The sequence below is a fragment of the Notolepis coatsorum genome (genome assembly GCF_963971535.1).
Source record: "Notolepis coatsorum genome assembly, chromosome: 5".
NCBI lineage: Eukaryota > Metazoa > Chordata > Actinopteri > Aulopiformes > Paralepididae > Notolepis > Notolepis coatsorum.
The window spans coordinates 24,308,624-24,322,592 of NC_140169.1; the positions used below are offsets into that span (position 1 = coordinate 24,308,624).

Consider the following 13,969-nt stretch of genomic DNA (forward strand, 5'->3'; position numbering starts at 1 on the left):
ACTGCCGGGAATTAGTCGGGCCCCGTTCTAACACTGCCACGCTTTAAAAGATGGAAGTGCGTCACCTTGTTTGTAGAGCTATAACTATATTCTATATTATAGCTATGGATACAATACTATGGCCCATTTGACATCACCTATCTATAGTTCAATATGTGAAAAAGAATAAATGTCTTCATCCATACGTTCCCGTGTTATACCGTGGTGAATATAAGTATTGGTTATAGCGTGGTCTGGGGTAATTCCCGAAGGGCTGAGTAATAGCCTTATACGTCAATTCTACTATAAACGTTGTCGTTTCTTGCCTGTACACGCTATTATTCCCAAATCAAATCTATATCATAGGTATTATGTTTCATCATGAATGCATGAAAGAGGGGGGGGTCGTTTCTGATTATTTGATTGGCAGTAACAGCATTCGTATTGAACACTAAAAACGCTTATCAGCCCGATCGGTATAAAAGCATTGCACGATCAAGCAAACATTTACGTCAGATAGTCCTTACCTGTGATCGGGAGTATTCCAAAAATAATATTTCAATTGTTTGATCGCCATCTGGTACATCCGATGTCCATTTGATCCACGACATAACATATGGATCAGGGATATTTGACGCGCTTCAATGCAACCGGGAGAACCGCTAGACTGGCCCGACAAAGAAAAGTGAGCCCGGTAACATTTGACCGTTGCACAGGCCAATATACAAGGTTTCAAAGGGTGCTCGATACCGCCATCTAGCTGGATGCGGCCGGTATTTGACTTTGGGTGAATAATGAATACAAATATCGGAAAAAAGGAAAAACCGATCAAATAACGAGTATACTCGTTGCTGGCGTTCAAGCGTCGGCTCGCAATAACGAGTAAACTCGTTGTTGGCGGGGAATGAGTTAATGGTAGAATCTGTAAAGCCGTCAAACAGTGACCTCTAGGCAAAAGAGCCCTGCTTGGTATTGCGCTTTGTCTACATTTTTGTTTGTTTTGGTCTGTCGTGTGGATTGGGGGGTTTAAATGGTAAATGGTTTAGGAACTTATTATACTGTGACATTTCTCCAGACCTCTCTTGGAGCCTGAGGTGTGACTAGCACTAGCAACCCCCCCCCCCCCATATCCCCACTCAAAACAAAAACAAAAACTGTAAACAAAGTGCATTATCACTTTGTTTATAGTCATGCCATTTGGCAATATTACAGATTCTACCTTTAAGTAAAGTACCTTCTTTCTCAGTTCAGTGGTGATGCTGTCCAGGACCAGCTTGTGATGGGCGAAAACCAGGAACTTCTCCCTCCCACACTCCAGCATGTCCATGATGTATTCCCTAACACAAATACAAACAACAACAACAAAAACAACATAGTCAAAGGTTGTGTAAGGACAGACTGAAGCATATTGAGATTAAGGTTGCACGATACACCAATACTAGAAAAGTATCACGATACCTAGCCGTTAAAAACGGTCCAATACTCGGATACTTTTAGAATAATAGCCTGATGCTGTATTTTTAGTTGAGTAGATGTGTGACCGGAGCAGTGTGTGTGTGTGTGTGTGTGTGTGTGTGTGTGTGTGTGTGTGTGTGTGTGTGTGTGGGCTTTGCTTAGTGGGCGTGTCAACAGTATCAGCTGAAATCACACCAGAGCAGTTTTCCACATCATCTGTTGGCAATTTTTATTCTAAATTGCATAAAGAATGTTCCATGTTCTGTTGTAAAATTATATTCCACTAGTTTTCCTGATTTTTGACGTGGTATCATTTTAGAATCGGTATCAAAGTCAAAATGTTGGTATTGTGACAACACTAATTGACACACACACACACACACACACACACACACACACACACACACACACACACACACACACACACACACACACACACACACACACACACACACACACACACACACACACACACACACACACACACACACACACACACACACACACACACACACACACACACACACACACACACACACACACACACACACACACACACACACACACACACACACACACACACACACACACACACCTACCTTTGTCGTTCAGACCAGTTCCACTTGGATGGTGCATTCTCTCAATAATATCCAAACAAAGTCTGTTTGATCAAAGTGGTCTTAAAGGGGAACTCCAACATTTTGGGAAATTAGCTTATTTAACATCTTCCCTGGAGTTAGACAAGAAGATACATACCTTTTTTTGTCTCTGTGCGTGCATTTTAGCTTTGGGAATAGACGCTCCGTTAGCATAGCTTAGCTTCATCACTGGAAGTGAGGCAGGACAGTAGCCTTACAGTGCCTTACAGTGTATTGCAAGGTCTGACATTGACCAAACGTGATATGCATGACCTTGGTGGGCTCTGGGTCAACTCCTGAAAAGGGGGTCAATGTCAGACTTTGCAATCAAAAGTTAGGCTGCTAATAACCCTTGCCATAATTTCAGTGCGCCCCCTAACTTTTGATTGCAAGGTCTGACATTGACCCCCTTTTCAGGAGTTGACCTAGAGCCCACCAAGGTCATGCATATCAAATTTGGTCAATGTCAGACCTTGCAATACACTGTAAGGCACTGTAAGGCTACTGTCCTGCCTCACTTCCAGTGATGAAGCTAAGCTATGCTAACGGAGCGTCTATTCCCAAAGCTAAAATGCACGCACAGAGACAAAAAAGGTATGTATCTTCTTGTCTAACTCCAGGGAAGATGTTAAATAAGCTAATTTCCCAAAATGTTGGAGTTCCCCTTTAACAAATTAATAATAATTTTAATTGACATAAAAAAAAAAAAAAAAAAAAAAAACAGTAAAATGAATTATAAGAAATCATAAAAATTAAAAACACTCTTCGGCCTCTCACTACCCTCTTCTGTCCTTCTTTCCTGTCCCCAAACTCTCATTTCTCCTATCTCTTTCAAAGGCCTCTACTTCTAAGTACCATAGCCACAATCATTCATACGTCAATAATGATAAAAATCTAAGCCGATATGACTTGAAATGATGTATATAATAAATATATAAATGATGTACTCACATGATGGCCTGTATCTTGGCCTCTGCCGTGTAGTTGTAGAAGACAAGGAGGGCCTCCTTCTCCTTCGACTTCTAAAAGAGAGAAATAAAAAAGCACGAGGGCCCAGAGGAGTAAGGTGTTAAAAGCAGTGCAGCCCATCCCAAGGTCAACCACAAGCTTGTGTCCGCAATGAATATTGCAATTATTTATTGGGAAAACCACTTGAGATACAGTATCTCGTTTTCGAGAGGGTCCCACATTTTGTGCAATGTAATACAGAATCAGAACACACAACAAAGAAATTAATAAAAGACACATACAAAAACATACAACAGAACAAGTACACATTATAAGAGGATATGACTCTCAATCTCCATCATAATAGGCCTACTCCACGGCAGCCACCTGACGATGCCACCGCAGGGCAAAGGCGAGAAAGGCCCAACAAAACATTCAAAGGGCGAGTAGAATAGAGGATGATAAACAATATTCCCCTCTGAAGAATGTCCAAGTTGGTTTGAAAACAGTAGACCAGAGGTCTCCGACGTCTCGCGATTCTGATGAAACTGCAGACAATCCACCAAGGCCTGACCAGGTTCACTGAAGGAATTTATCTATTGCATTCGCTCTCAATGTTTTATATATTTATGGAGGCGACAGTGGCGTCTGGTAATCAGAAGGTTCCTGGTTCTCCCGATGAGCAGGTTGGCACCTTGCATGGTTGCCTCTGCCATCGGTGTGTGAGTGAATGGGTGACTGTCGGGCGAATGTGGCTCGGGAGGTAGAGCATTCGTCTGGTAATCCGGAGGTTCTTGGTTCGATTCCCGCTCCTCCTCCTCCCACTTTGGATAAAAGCGCTATATAAATGCAGTCCATTTACCATGGGTGAATGTGAGGCATAAGTTGTAAAGCTCTTTGGGTAAAGGTTCTTCACCCAAAGAACACTGTAACAATAACTCATCCATATGCAAACTCACTTTAAACATTCACCTTAACACATTGACCGCCAGCAGCAGGGGGCGCTGATACCCCATTCATCGCCAGGTCTTTATTCAATGGATATAGTTTTAGACTGTGACATTTGCGAGTGCTTAAAATATATCTTATATTATATCTATGGGTCTAATAACGCCGGCGAGTCTCAGTGAGTTGCTTCTAGTCAACATGCCCGAGACAGATTGTTTTTTCATCCGTACATTTCCGTTTTATACCGTTTTGAATAGAGTATGGTTTGGGTGTTTTTCAGTAATTCCAGGAAAAAGACAAGAAAAAGGCATTTTACTGTAATCCAGTCATCACGTTGTAATTTTTCAGCTGATTATCCTGAAATCAACGCTAGATTATCAGTATTATGTCTCCTCGTCCATACATGAAATTACCGTCGTAACGGGGTGCTCGCTCGCCCCCCCCCCCCCCCCCCCCCCTCCCCTCCTACCCAACGGTAAACAGCCATACACGGTCCACACAGGTAGCTGTGATCGGGGTAGAAATAAATGTCAGATCAATGATCAAATTTATATATAATGTTCTTACCTTGTATCTGATGTAATGCAAAAGAGATACCGTACTTTTCGGACTATAAGCCGCGGCTTTTCCCCCCATTTTTCAACCCTGCGGCTTATATAACGGTGCGGCTTATATGTGGACCAAACCCGAAAATGTAAAAATCGAAATATTGCTTTTTTTACTGCATTGAAATGTTATTTATCTGTTCCCTTATTTGCTAAACTTATACAACTTGTAAATGAGTTAATTCTTGTTATTTGTCCGACAGTATTGTGTCCCAATGCTGGTGGGAAGACTACAAACGAGAAGCTGGGTGTGGTCTGTGCGCGTGCACTTAGCGAGGTGTTGAAACACACAAGAATAGCGAAATGTTAATAATAATAATAATAATTAAATTAAATAATTCATGACCCGAAGTCGCTGAAAGGAAGAAAGGAAATGACATCACAGAAGAATGAAAAGGAAACAAGAAAAGAAATTGAAATGTAAATAAACAATGGATGAACCCATGTCACTCCTTTTTATTTATTTTTGTCCCCCTTTTATTTGTTTTTTGATTATTATGTCTTTACACTTATCATAACGTTATAAGTTATAGCAACTTAACTTGTGACAAATGCCAGTTTTATTACGCGTTGCACTGCACATAAAACGCGAGTCGGGCCGTTTTGTCATTAAACAATATTAAATCACATTTAGAATGTCACGAATTTTATGAGCGAACGAATTTCGTTCGAGTGTATTTATTGCAACCTAATGTCATCAGAAAGAAATTTAATCAACTACAGTTTAGTACTGTTTTCGCCTTGACAGTCGCCACTATGCTGCACCTCTGCCTTGTCATCTCGCCCCTATATGCTGCACGCTATGCCGCTGCAGTCAAGGCACACGAAGGGTTAAAAGTGTGACTTAACCCTTCGTGTGCCTTGGCTTGACTGCAGCGGCGATTGGAAGCCTGTTCTCTGTGTTGCTTCTCATTGTGACTCGTTGGTGTACCGGCAGCGTGCAGCGCGACAATCAGAATAAGAAATAATCTGGCTAGATTGACCCACATCATATGCAGTCAAGCCAACAACAACAACAACTTTCTTTTGGAAGATGGATTTTTACAGCTAACGGCCACTGGGGGACCTCCTAAATCTATCCTAAAAACGAAAGAAAAAGCTGGAGACCGGAAGAGTGCAGGTAGCGCATGAGGAAAAGTGGAACTGAGAGACAGAACGAGAGCAAGACAGTTTGTGCAGTTTTCATGCACAACCCCTCATTATGGAAAACAAACGTAGATATGCATATGATGCAGCTTTTAAGTTAAAGGCAGTCAATCTGGCAGTAAAAGAAGGAAATCGAGCTGCTGCACGTACCCTTGGCATCAATGAGTCAATGGTGAGATGTTGGGGACGCCAGCGGGAAGAACTGTCTCAATGCAAAAAGTCTAAAAAAGCGTTCAGAGGTAATAAAAGCAGACGGCCCGAACTTGAAGACTTTGTTGAAGATTGGGTGAACACACAGAGAGCAGGCGGCCGAGGTGTCTCCACTGTGCAGATCCGACTGAAGGCCAAAACAGTCGCCACCGAAATGAAAATAGAAAATTTTAGAGGTGGACCATCTTGGTGTTTCAGATTTATGAGACGAAAGGGACTGTCCATTAGGGTGCGGACGACTGTGTGTCAGCAACTCCCTCCCGACCAGGGGCGTATCTAGACCCAGCACTTCAGTAGGGCACAGAAGGGCACCAAAATTTGGCCGGTTTTGGCCGGTTTGTGGGCGAAAATGGGTGGATTTTGTAACTATTTTTTTTTTAACTTTATTTCGGTTTTAGGGTTAGGTTAGGGTTATGTTATTTAATTATTTTGGGGAGCCAGCCCCCCAAACTCCTGAAATGCATAGAAATCTATGAAATAAATAAAACAAGCTGACATTTATATTAAAAAGAGCTAGACACCCAAACCCCTAAAATACATAGAAATCTATGCATTTTGGAACAGTTACTATATATATAGTCAAGAAAGCATTTAGTCATACTTAAAGTTTAAAGTGCTTTACTTGCATTGAACATTGAACATTGAGGAGATATCATTAGAAAGCACAATGTATGTTTCCATAGTTACGCAGATGACACACAATTGTACTTTGCTGAACCAAATGATCACACAGCTATAAACTCCATTTCCGCCTGTCTCTTAGCAATAAACAAATGGATGACGAACAACTTCCTAAAATTAAATGAGGGCAAAACTGAAATCCTACTAGTCGGTCCTATAACAAAAAGAGAAATGTTAAAGAGCAATATGGGGCAACTTACTCCTTGGATCAAACCCGAAGTTACAAGTAAGTAACCTACACTGGCTTCTGGTAACATTTAGAATTGATTTCAAGGTCCTCCTCCTTATATACAAAGTATAAACATTGCGATCATCTACTACTGGTCTATTGAAGGTTCCAAGCCACAGTCTAAAGAAAATCAGGGATGCAGCCTTTGCTAACTATGCACCAAAGTTATGGAACACACTACCTATGGACATTAGGGAAGCTAGATCTCTTAATATTTTAAAAAATAAGGTAAAAACGTACCTCTTCACCATAGCCTTCTAATACACCCCGCTGTTGATTGTACTGTAGCACTATTTTACTCTGGCCATTCTATTGCATAATTTTACTATCTATTCTACTATTCTATTATTGCACTGTATTATTGGTGTGCAAACCAGTCAACTTACAAAAAAGAGCCTGTTGGAGGATTTCAACAAGATAAATGCAGTGCAAAATATTTCACTATAATATTTCAAAGCGAAGTAAAAAATATTATAATAATTATTTGTTAAAAAAGGGAAAATAAAAAACATTTGGTAAAAAAAAAAAAAAAAAAAAAAAAAAAAAATTTATCAGTGGGGCACAGATGATCATCAGTAGGGCACGTGCCCTACTGATAGTGGTCTAAATACGCCGATGCTCCCGACTACCAGGAAAAAATAACAAACTTCGGCGAATTCACACAAAGAAAGATAGAGGAATATTCCATCGGACCGGACCAGATCATAAATATGGATGAAGTGCCTTTGATGTTTGACCTGCCTCTCACTAGGACTGTTAACAAGAGAGGTGAATCGTCCATCACATTGAGAACCACTGGCCACGAGAGAACATATTTCACTTGTGTTCTTGGCTGCACAGCCTCTGGATTAAAGCTTCCGCCAATGGTGATTTTTAAGCGGATTACAATGGCAAAAGAAAAGATCCCGAACGGCATCTCCTTTAACCCTTTCCCCGCCAATAACGTCGTACAACGGGTTTCAAGTTCATGCGAATTCTGCCAATAACGGCGTACAACATGATTCTGATCATAATTTCGTCATGGTATTCATATTTCACTCACGGAGCCTTGTCGGATGCTGTGTGAGCCAGCACAACTCTGCAACGCTTCAATACTGCCACCTGGTGGCTGATCGGCGAGTTGCAACCGGAAGTGGATCTCTTGTGATCCCGGTGCATCTCCCTATTCCGTCCGGCCACTCGTTTATCGTCGCAGGACTCAATACACACACCGTGGATATGGATCTTTGCCATAACTCAATAATCTAAATGATTTGGGCGTGTATTAGTAATATACAAACCGGAAATGGATCGCCTAGATCCCCACCACATAACTGGGATCCGTTTGCTCCACTCTCATCGCCCAACGGTATGAGGAGACTGACGTGAGTTTCAGCGTTTTTGTTTATCATTTTCCATACAAACTGCTCTGATCAATATATCACCCATACTACATGAAGCATCTAACGACTATCACAGAATTATAAACTACCCCCCCCCCCCCCCCCCCCTCCGTTCACCCGCGCATGATCAGTCATACCGTTTAGGACCATGTACAGTTGACATTTTTAATATAGCGTAGATCGGTATCAAACTGCATTTGATGATCTAATATATGCATTTGTGCCTATATCTCACGTTCTGGGAAATACTGCAGAAAACAATTAAAACATATTTATACTATAGAACAGGGGTAGGCAACCCTAGGAACGTGTGCCTGCATAGGCACGCAGGGGCATTTTCATAGGCACAGGGGGCAGCATAAAAAAAATATAAAAGTATTATAATTTATTTTTAATTTTTTTTGCTTTGAAATATTATAGTGAAATATTTTGCACTGTTGTCGCATTTATCTTGTTGAAATCCTCCCACAGGTTCTTTTTACTACCACATATTTAATTGAGACCCTTTATTTGTTTATTGTTTCAATTTAGCTGGAAATACATTGCTACATCATTAGTAACATTTGCAGAGCCTTATAACAAAAACATTATTACGGTCACCATTGGGACCAGTGGGATTAACACTTTGATCGCCATGGTTAAATTCATAATTTACCATCCCTAGCCAGCTCTATTTGTCTATGGAGAAGTTCCCCTTCTTTGCAGGGCTATAACTTTTTAAATTCTATTGCTAAATTGACATTATTATGGCCCATTCAATGTCCTATATCTATTGTTCAGGGTGTAGCAACGTTATACTTTTTCATTCACATATTCATACTAAAATATGGTCTAAAGTATAAGTACTGTATGTTTTTATCGTTTTCTGCAGCTTTCTCCAGAACTTGATTTATAGCCCCAAATGCATTATATTGATGATCAAATACAGTTTGGTAGCGATCGGTGCCAGATAAAAAATGTCAACTGGAGGTACTTCTAGAAGTTACTACGTATCATCTGATGTTGACCGGATGGGCGGGGGGTCGTTTATAATTCCGTGGGCAACGTTATATCATTCATCTAGTGTGGGTCATATCATATGGTCATCAGAGCAGTTAGTAAAGAACACGTTGGAAAATAACGCTGGATCTTACCGTATCTTCCTCGCGCCGTTGGACGATCAGCTTGGAGTAGACAGTTTTCGATTATGGGATGTTGATCTAGATCAGGGGTGGCCAACCCGCGGCTCTTTGCCCATCAATGTGCAGCTCTTCCATCCATAATTTTAAATATTTTTTTTTCTTTCTTTTTTTTACCTTTTTTTTTGTCACTCATTCCATAATGACGTAGAATAAACATTTACAATTTTTTTTTTAATGGTCCATTTGCATGTTCTTGGTATCTGAATCTAGGGACATATATGGATCAGTGTCAGAAATAGTGTGTCTGTTACTAGGCTTGAGTAAATTGTAATGAACCAAAGGAGAATATCAATTCTATTTAAAAAAAAATTATCTTTGACTGTGAATAACACCATGCTAAAATTGACCAGACCTGAAAAATCTAAGCAAATGAATAAAGGGAAGATGATTAAACAGAAGGTTTTGTAGATACAGTACTGAATTCTGCCATCTTTTTTATAATGTAAATTTCTCCACCATTTTTCATCATATTGCAACACCGTTTTTTGCAAGACGTTCACAGAAAGGTAGAGAAACTAACTGCGTTCCGTTTTATGGCAATAACGTTCAGGTTTGTGGGAGATAATCCCAAAAAATAAGAGAAATTAAAAAGTAAATTCAGAAGTCAGATGATTGACAGGGGCTGGTGTGAGCTGGGTAGGGTAGTTTTTCTAAATTTGAAAGCCCTGAGTCTCTTCCTTCAAAAGACTACACTCACTTTTGGATGTGCCACTTCCTCCTGTCAATATGCGCCGGTTTCCGACTCAATGCCCTGAGATTTCTATAATCTTATATTTCACTAATAACAGTTAAAATAATTGGTAAACAAACGTAATGCTGAAAATATACACTTTTACTGTATATCTCGGGCTTAAGAGGTTAACCCTGTGAGGCCCAAATTAAAAAGACATTAGCAACTTCAGAGGCCAGAGGGTGGGACATATAAACACATTTACTATCAAATAGCATTGTGAGGCTGAACAACAGGACCATTGACTATACATGTGCTTAAAGGGGAACTATCTTATAAATGGCCTTTTTCAGTGTTTACCATTGTTTCTTAGCTATGTGGACTTATATTAATAGGATCTATGTCTCTAATTCTCATATTGGCGCATTCTTCCAATTCTCCTCTCACAATATTCACCCTCACTGAACTGAGTCATCTGAAAATGTGCTGTGATGTCAGAGATTTCTCAGCTGCATAATAATGTGGCAGTTGATGTGGCAGTTGGCACCAGGCCACACAGTGGTTGGAGCCCAGCCTCAAAACGGCTTAAGATCTAAAAATGCGGTTTTTAGTACTTGATTAGAAATACAAAACAATGCATTTAAAAAAAAAAAAACCTAGGTGTTCCATAGACTCACAGGAATTGTGTAAAAGTGCCCAAATAGTGAAAGAAATAGTAAAACAGTTCCCCTTTAACATTTTTTAAATAAACATTATTTTTTTAAATGGCTAAAAGTGATTTTGTAATTTTGCAACCGTGGGTCTCACACAGGGTACTTTTAACCCTGTGAGGCCCAAATAAAAAAGACATTAGCAACTTCAGAGGCCAGAGGGTGAGACCTATAAACACATGAAGGGTGCCGTGACTGAAATAAAAGGTTGAGAAACGCTGGTATATGGTGTGGCTCTTTGTGGTACCACAGTAATTTTTGTGGCTCTTAGTCTCTGACTGGTTGGCCACCCCTGATCTAGATGAACCATTTCCAGGTTGTATAATACTATATACGTCCAAATAATGTTGTTTATTGAGTTAGGGCGAGCGATTGATTATCCAGTGTGTCGAGATGGAGTCCGGCTAACGATCGCGAGTTCCCGGACGAAATATGGATGAGCACTTCCTGTTTGGCACGTCACTTCCTGTTGGCCGATCTGCCGATCGGCCACCAGATGGCGCTCTTGAACCGTTAGACAGTTGAGTGGAGCTCAGCAGTATATCTCAGGTCCCCGGAGGAGAAATATGATTTTGATCACAGATTTTTGAAATATTGATATCAAAGACGTGTTACGGCGTCTTCGGCAGAATGAGCATGGCGGGGAAAGACGAGTTCCAGCGTTTTCGGCGATTAAAGTGTTAATCAACACATTTTATTATTTATTTTTCTATTTCATTGAACATTGCACATGTTAAAAGCCATTTTTTTTTACTCAAAATGTGAGTATTACCAAGTCAACTTGTGTTCTTAAAACAATGACAATAAACATAGTGTTATTAGGTTGAAATAATGTGGTTGTGTACTTATTTTTCTGTTAACTTATTATGGATTCTTCTTCTTCTTCTTTAGAATTTCCGGCAGTGTAGACGCATCGTGGCGTATTACTGCCCTCCGCAATTCTTTTGATGAGCTCTTCTTCTTCTTCTTCTTCTTTTGAATTTCCCGCAGGCGTATTACTGCCCTCCTCAGTTCTTATACTACGCTAGTGGTGTGCCATAGTTAGGCCTCTGGTAAACCAACTTTTGATTGTTTACCCTCTTCTTCTTCTCATCTTCAAAACACACTATCTCCTTCTTCTCTGCTCCTCTTGCCTGTCCAATACTAATAAATACAATAACGCTATATCCTCTGGTACAACTCTGAAGTATGCAGAAATGTCAGCACTGCCTCTGTGATCAGCTGGTGGTTCTCATTATCCATGCCAAAGAAAGATTTAAGAGAGAAGGAAGAGACTCCCAACTCTACCAGACTTTTATAAAAGATTTCCCTCTCTTTCCTATACCTTTCACATTTTAGGAAGACATGCCCGACAGTTTCAGTCTCTTCACATTCACACCCCCATCTGGAAGTTTTCCCACAATGCACAAGGTACTGTTCAACCCACAGTGTTATTATGGATTGAAAACTGAAAACCTTAATGCACAGTAACTGAACTCAATATTTTTAAGTTCTGGTAACTTATTATTATTATTCTCTTTTATTCATCTTTATTATTTTATTTAAAAAGTTATAGCCCTGCAAAGAAGGTGAACATCTCCATAGACTTAGGCTATGTGTCCACAGCGGACGTTTTATGAGTTGTCAGCTCCTTTCTGTCATTAATTTCTATGCTGGAGAAGCATCAGGCGCGCTCCTCTTCCCAGAGCCGCGCCTCGCATTTTATGAGCTCTCGACGGCAGCGTTTTTGGCGGAGCGCTCCCAGCTCATAAATTTGAAACTAGTTAAACATTTGGAAAAGCAGCACGCTCATCAATGTAACTCATCGAGGAAGGGGCGGAGCCGCGGCTGGCGCGAGCCTCAGTTGCATTCAGAAAAACGCTCAGAGCTTTTTGTCTTCTTTTTTCAAAGCGGTCCGCCTCGAAAAAAAGGCTATTAGTGGACACATAGCCTTACAGTGCTGGCAGAGATCAAACAGCGATGGATATAAGCGTGGCAGAGAATGGGTTAAAGTCAACAAGAAAGGGTGGATGATGGAAAGCGTAATGAAGGAGTGGCTGAATGAGTGCTACGTCAAGCGCCCTGGAGGATTCTTTCGCCAAAAAAAAGCTTTGCTCGTTTTGGACAGCATGAGGGCCCATATAACAGAGTCTGTGAAAGCAGCCATCAAGAGCACAAACTCAATTCCAGCTGTGATTCCTGGGGGCACAATGAAGCATCTGCAGCCACTCGACATCAGTGTCAATCGTGCGTTCAAAGTGGCACTACGCGTTCAGTGGGAGGTGTGGATGACTAGCGGCGATAAATCATTCACCAAAACGGGTCGCATGCGAAGAGCAACTTTCGCTCAAGTTTGCGAGTGGATCCTGACAGCGTGGAGGAGTGTCAAGACATCCACAAGCACCAACGGGTTCCGAAAGGCTGGACTGCTGCGTGATGAAGAGGAGGACGCGGCCACAGCTGAGGCCCTTCAGAGGCTGTTCGATTCCGACAGTGACGAAGAGGAGTTTGTTGGTTTTGGCGACAACGAAGGAGAGAGGAGAGTGGGTGACGAAGCCACCCTGAGCCTGTTCGTTTCTGACGCTGAAGATGAGGACTTTGGTGGTTTTAGTACGCAGGAAGAAGAAGAAGAAGAAGATGAGGATTAATGACTTGACTTTTCTGGTTACAGCAGCCGTGTACTGCACCTTAGCCTAAAAGATGAAGACGAGGATTACCGGTAATGACTTTTCTGGTAGGCTGATTACCGTATATTTTAAGCAGCCGTGTTACTGCAACTTTAGGCTTACGCGCTTACTGTTGTGTTACATGCACTTTATAAAAAACACATTTAATTTAGCCATTGATATTGCATCGTCAACTAAACTGTAAACTGGTTGCAATTCCCCCTCCTCCTCGCAGTCCTCGCAGTCCTCGCAGCCAGTCGTCCAATGAGCGAGAGTTCAAATAGCCTATAGGCTTCAAAAACTATTTAATATGCTAAACTTATTTTTAAATTTTTAAATTCAAATTTCTTTATTTAATTAGATTGTTCCCGACATAATGCTATATGCCCCGACCAGATCCTTGACTCCGTTGTGATACAGATTAATTAGAATAGTAAGTGGCTATCTTTTTTTTTACCAGCTGTAGATCAATGCCGGTACGTGCGCTGGGAGCGCACCGTTTAGGTTTGAAAGTTTGTGTGTCTGAAACGCTATGTGATACT

General features: G+C 41.0%; 1 protein-coding gene across 2 annotated transcripts in view; it reads right to left on the minus strand.

Annotated features, from left to right (window-relative positions):
• The window catches only part of smarcal1 (SWI/SNF related, matrix associated, actin dependent regulator of chromatin, subfamily a-like 1), a 57,125-nt gene that overhangs the window by 20,599 nt on the left and 22,557 nt on the right, over nucleotides 1-13,969 (minus strand). For both annotated transcript variants that reach the window (XM_084315033.1, XM_084315032.1), the window contains exons 12-13: nucleotides 3,024-3,094; nucleotides 1,214-1,316 (exon numbers count right to left, since the gene is read on the minus strand). In XM_084315033.1, coding sequence (XP_084171159.1) covers nucleotides 1,214-1,316; nucleotides 3,024-3,094 — 174 coding nt within the window. The remainder of the gene's footprint in view (nucleotides 1-1,213; nucleotides 1,317-3,023; nucleotides 3,095-13,969) is intronic.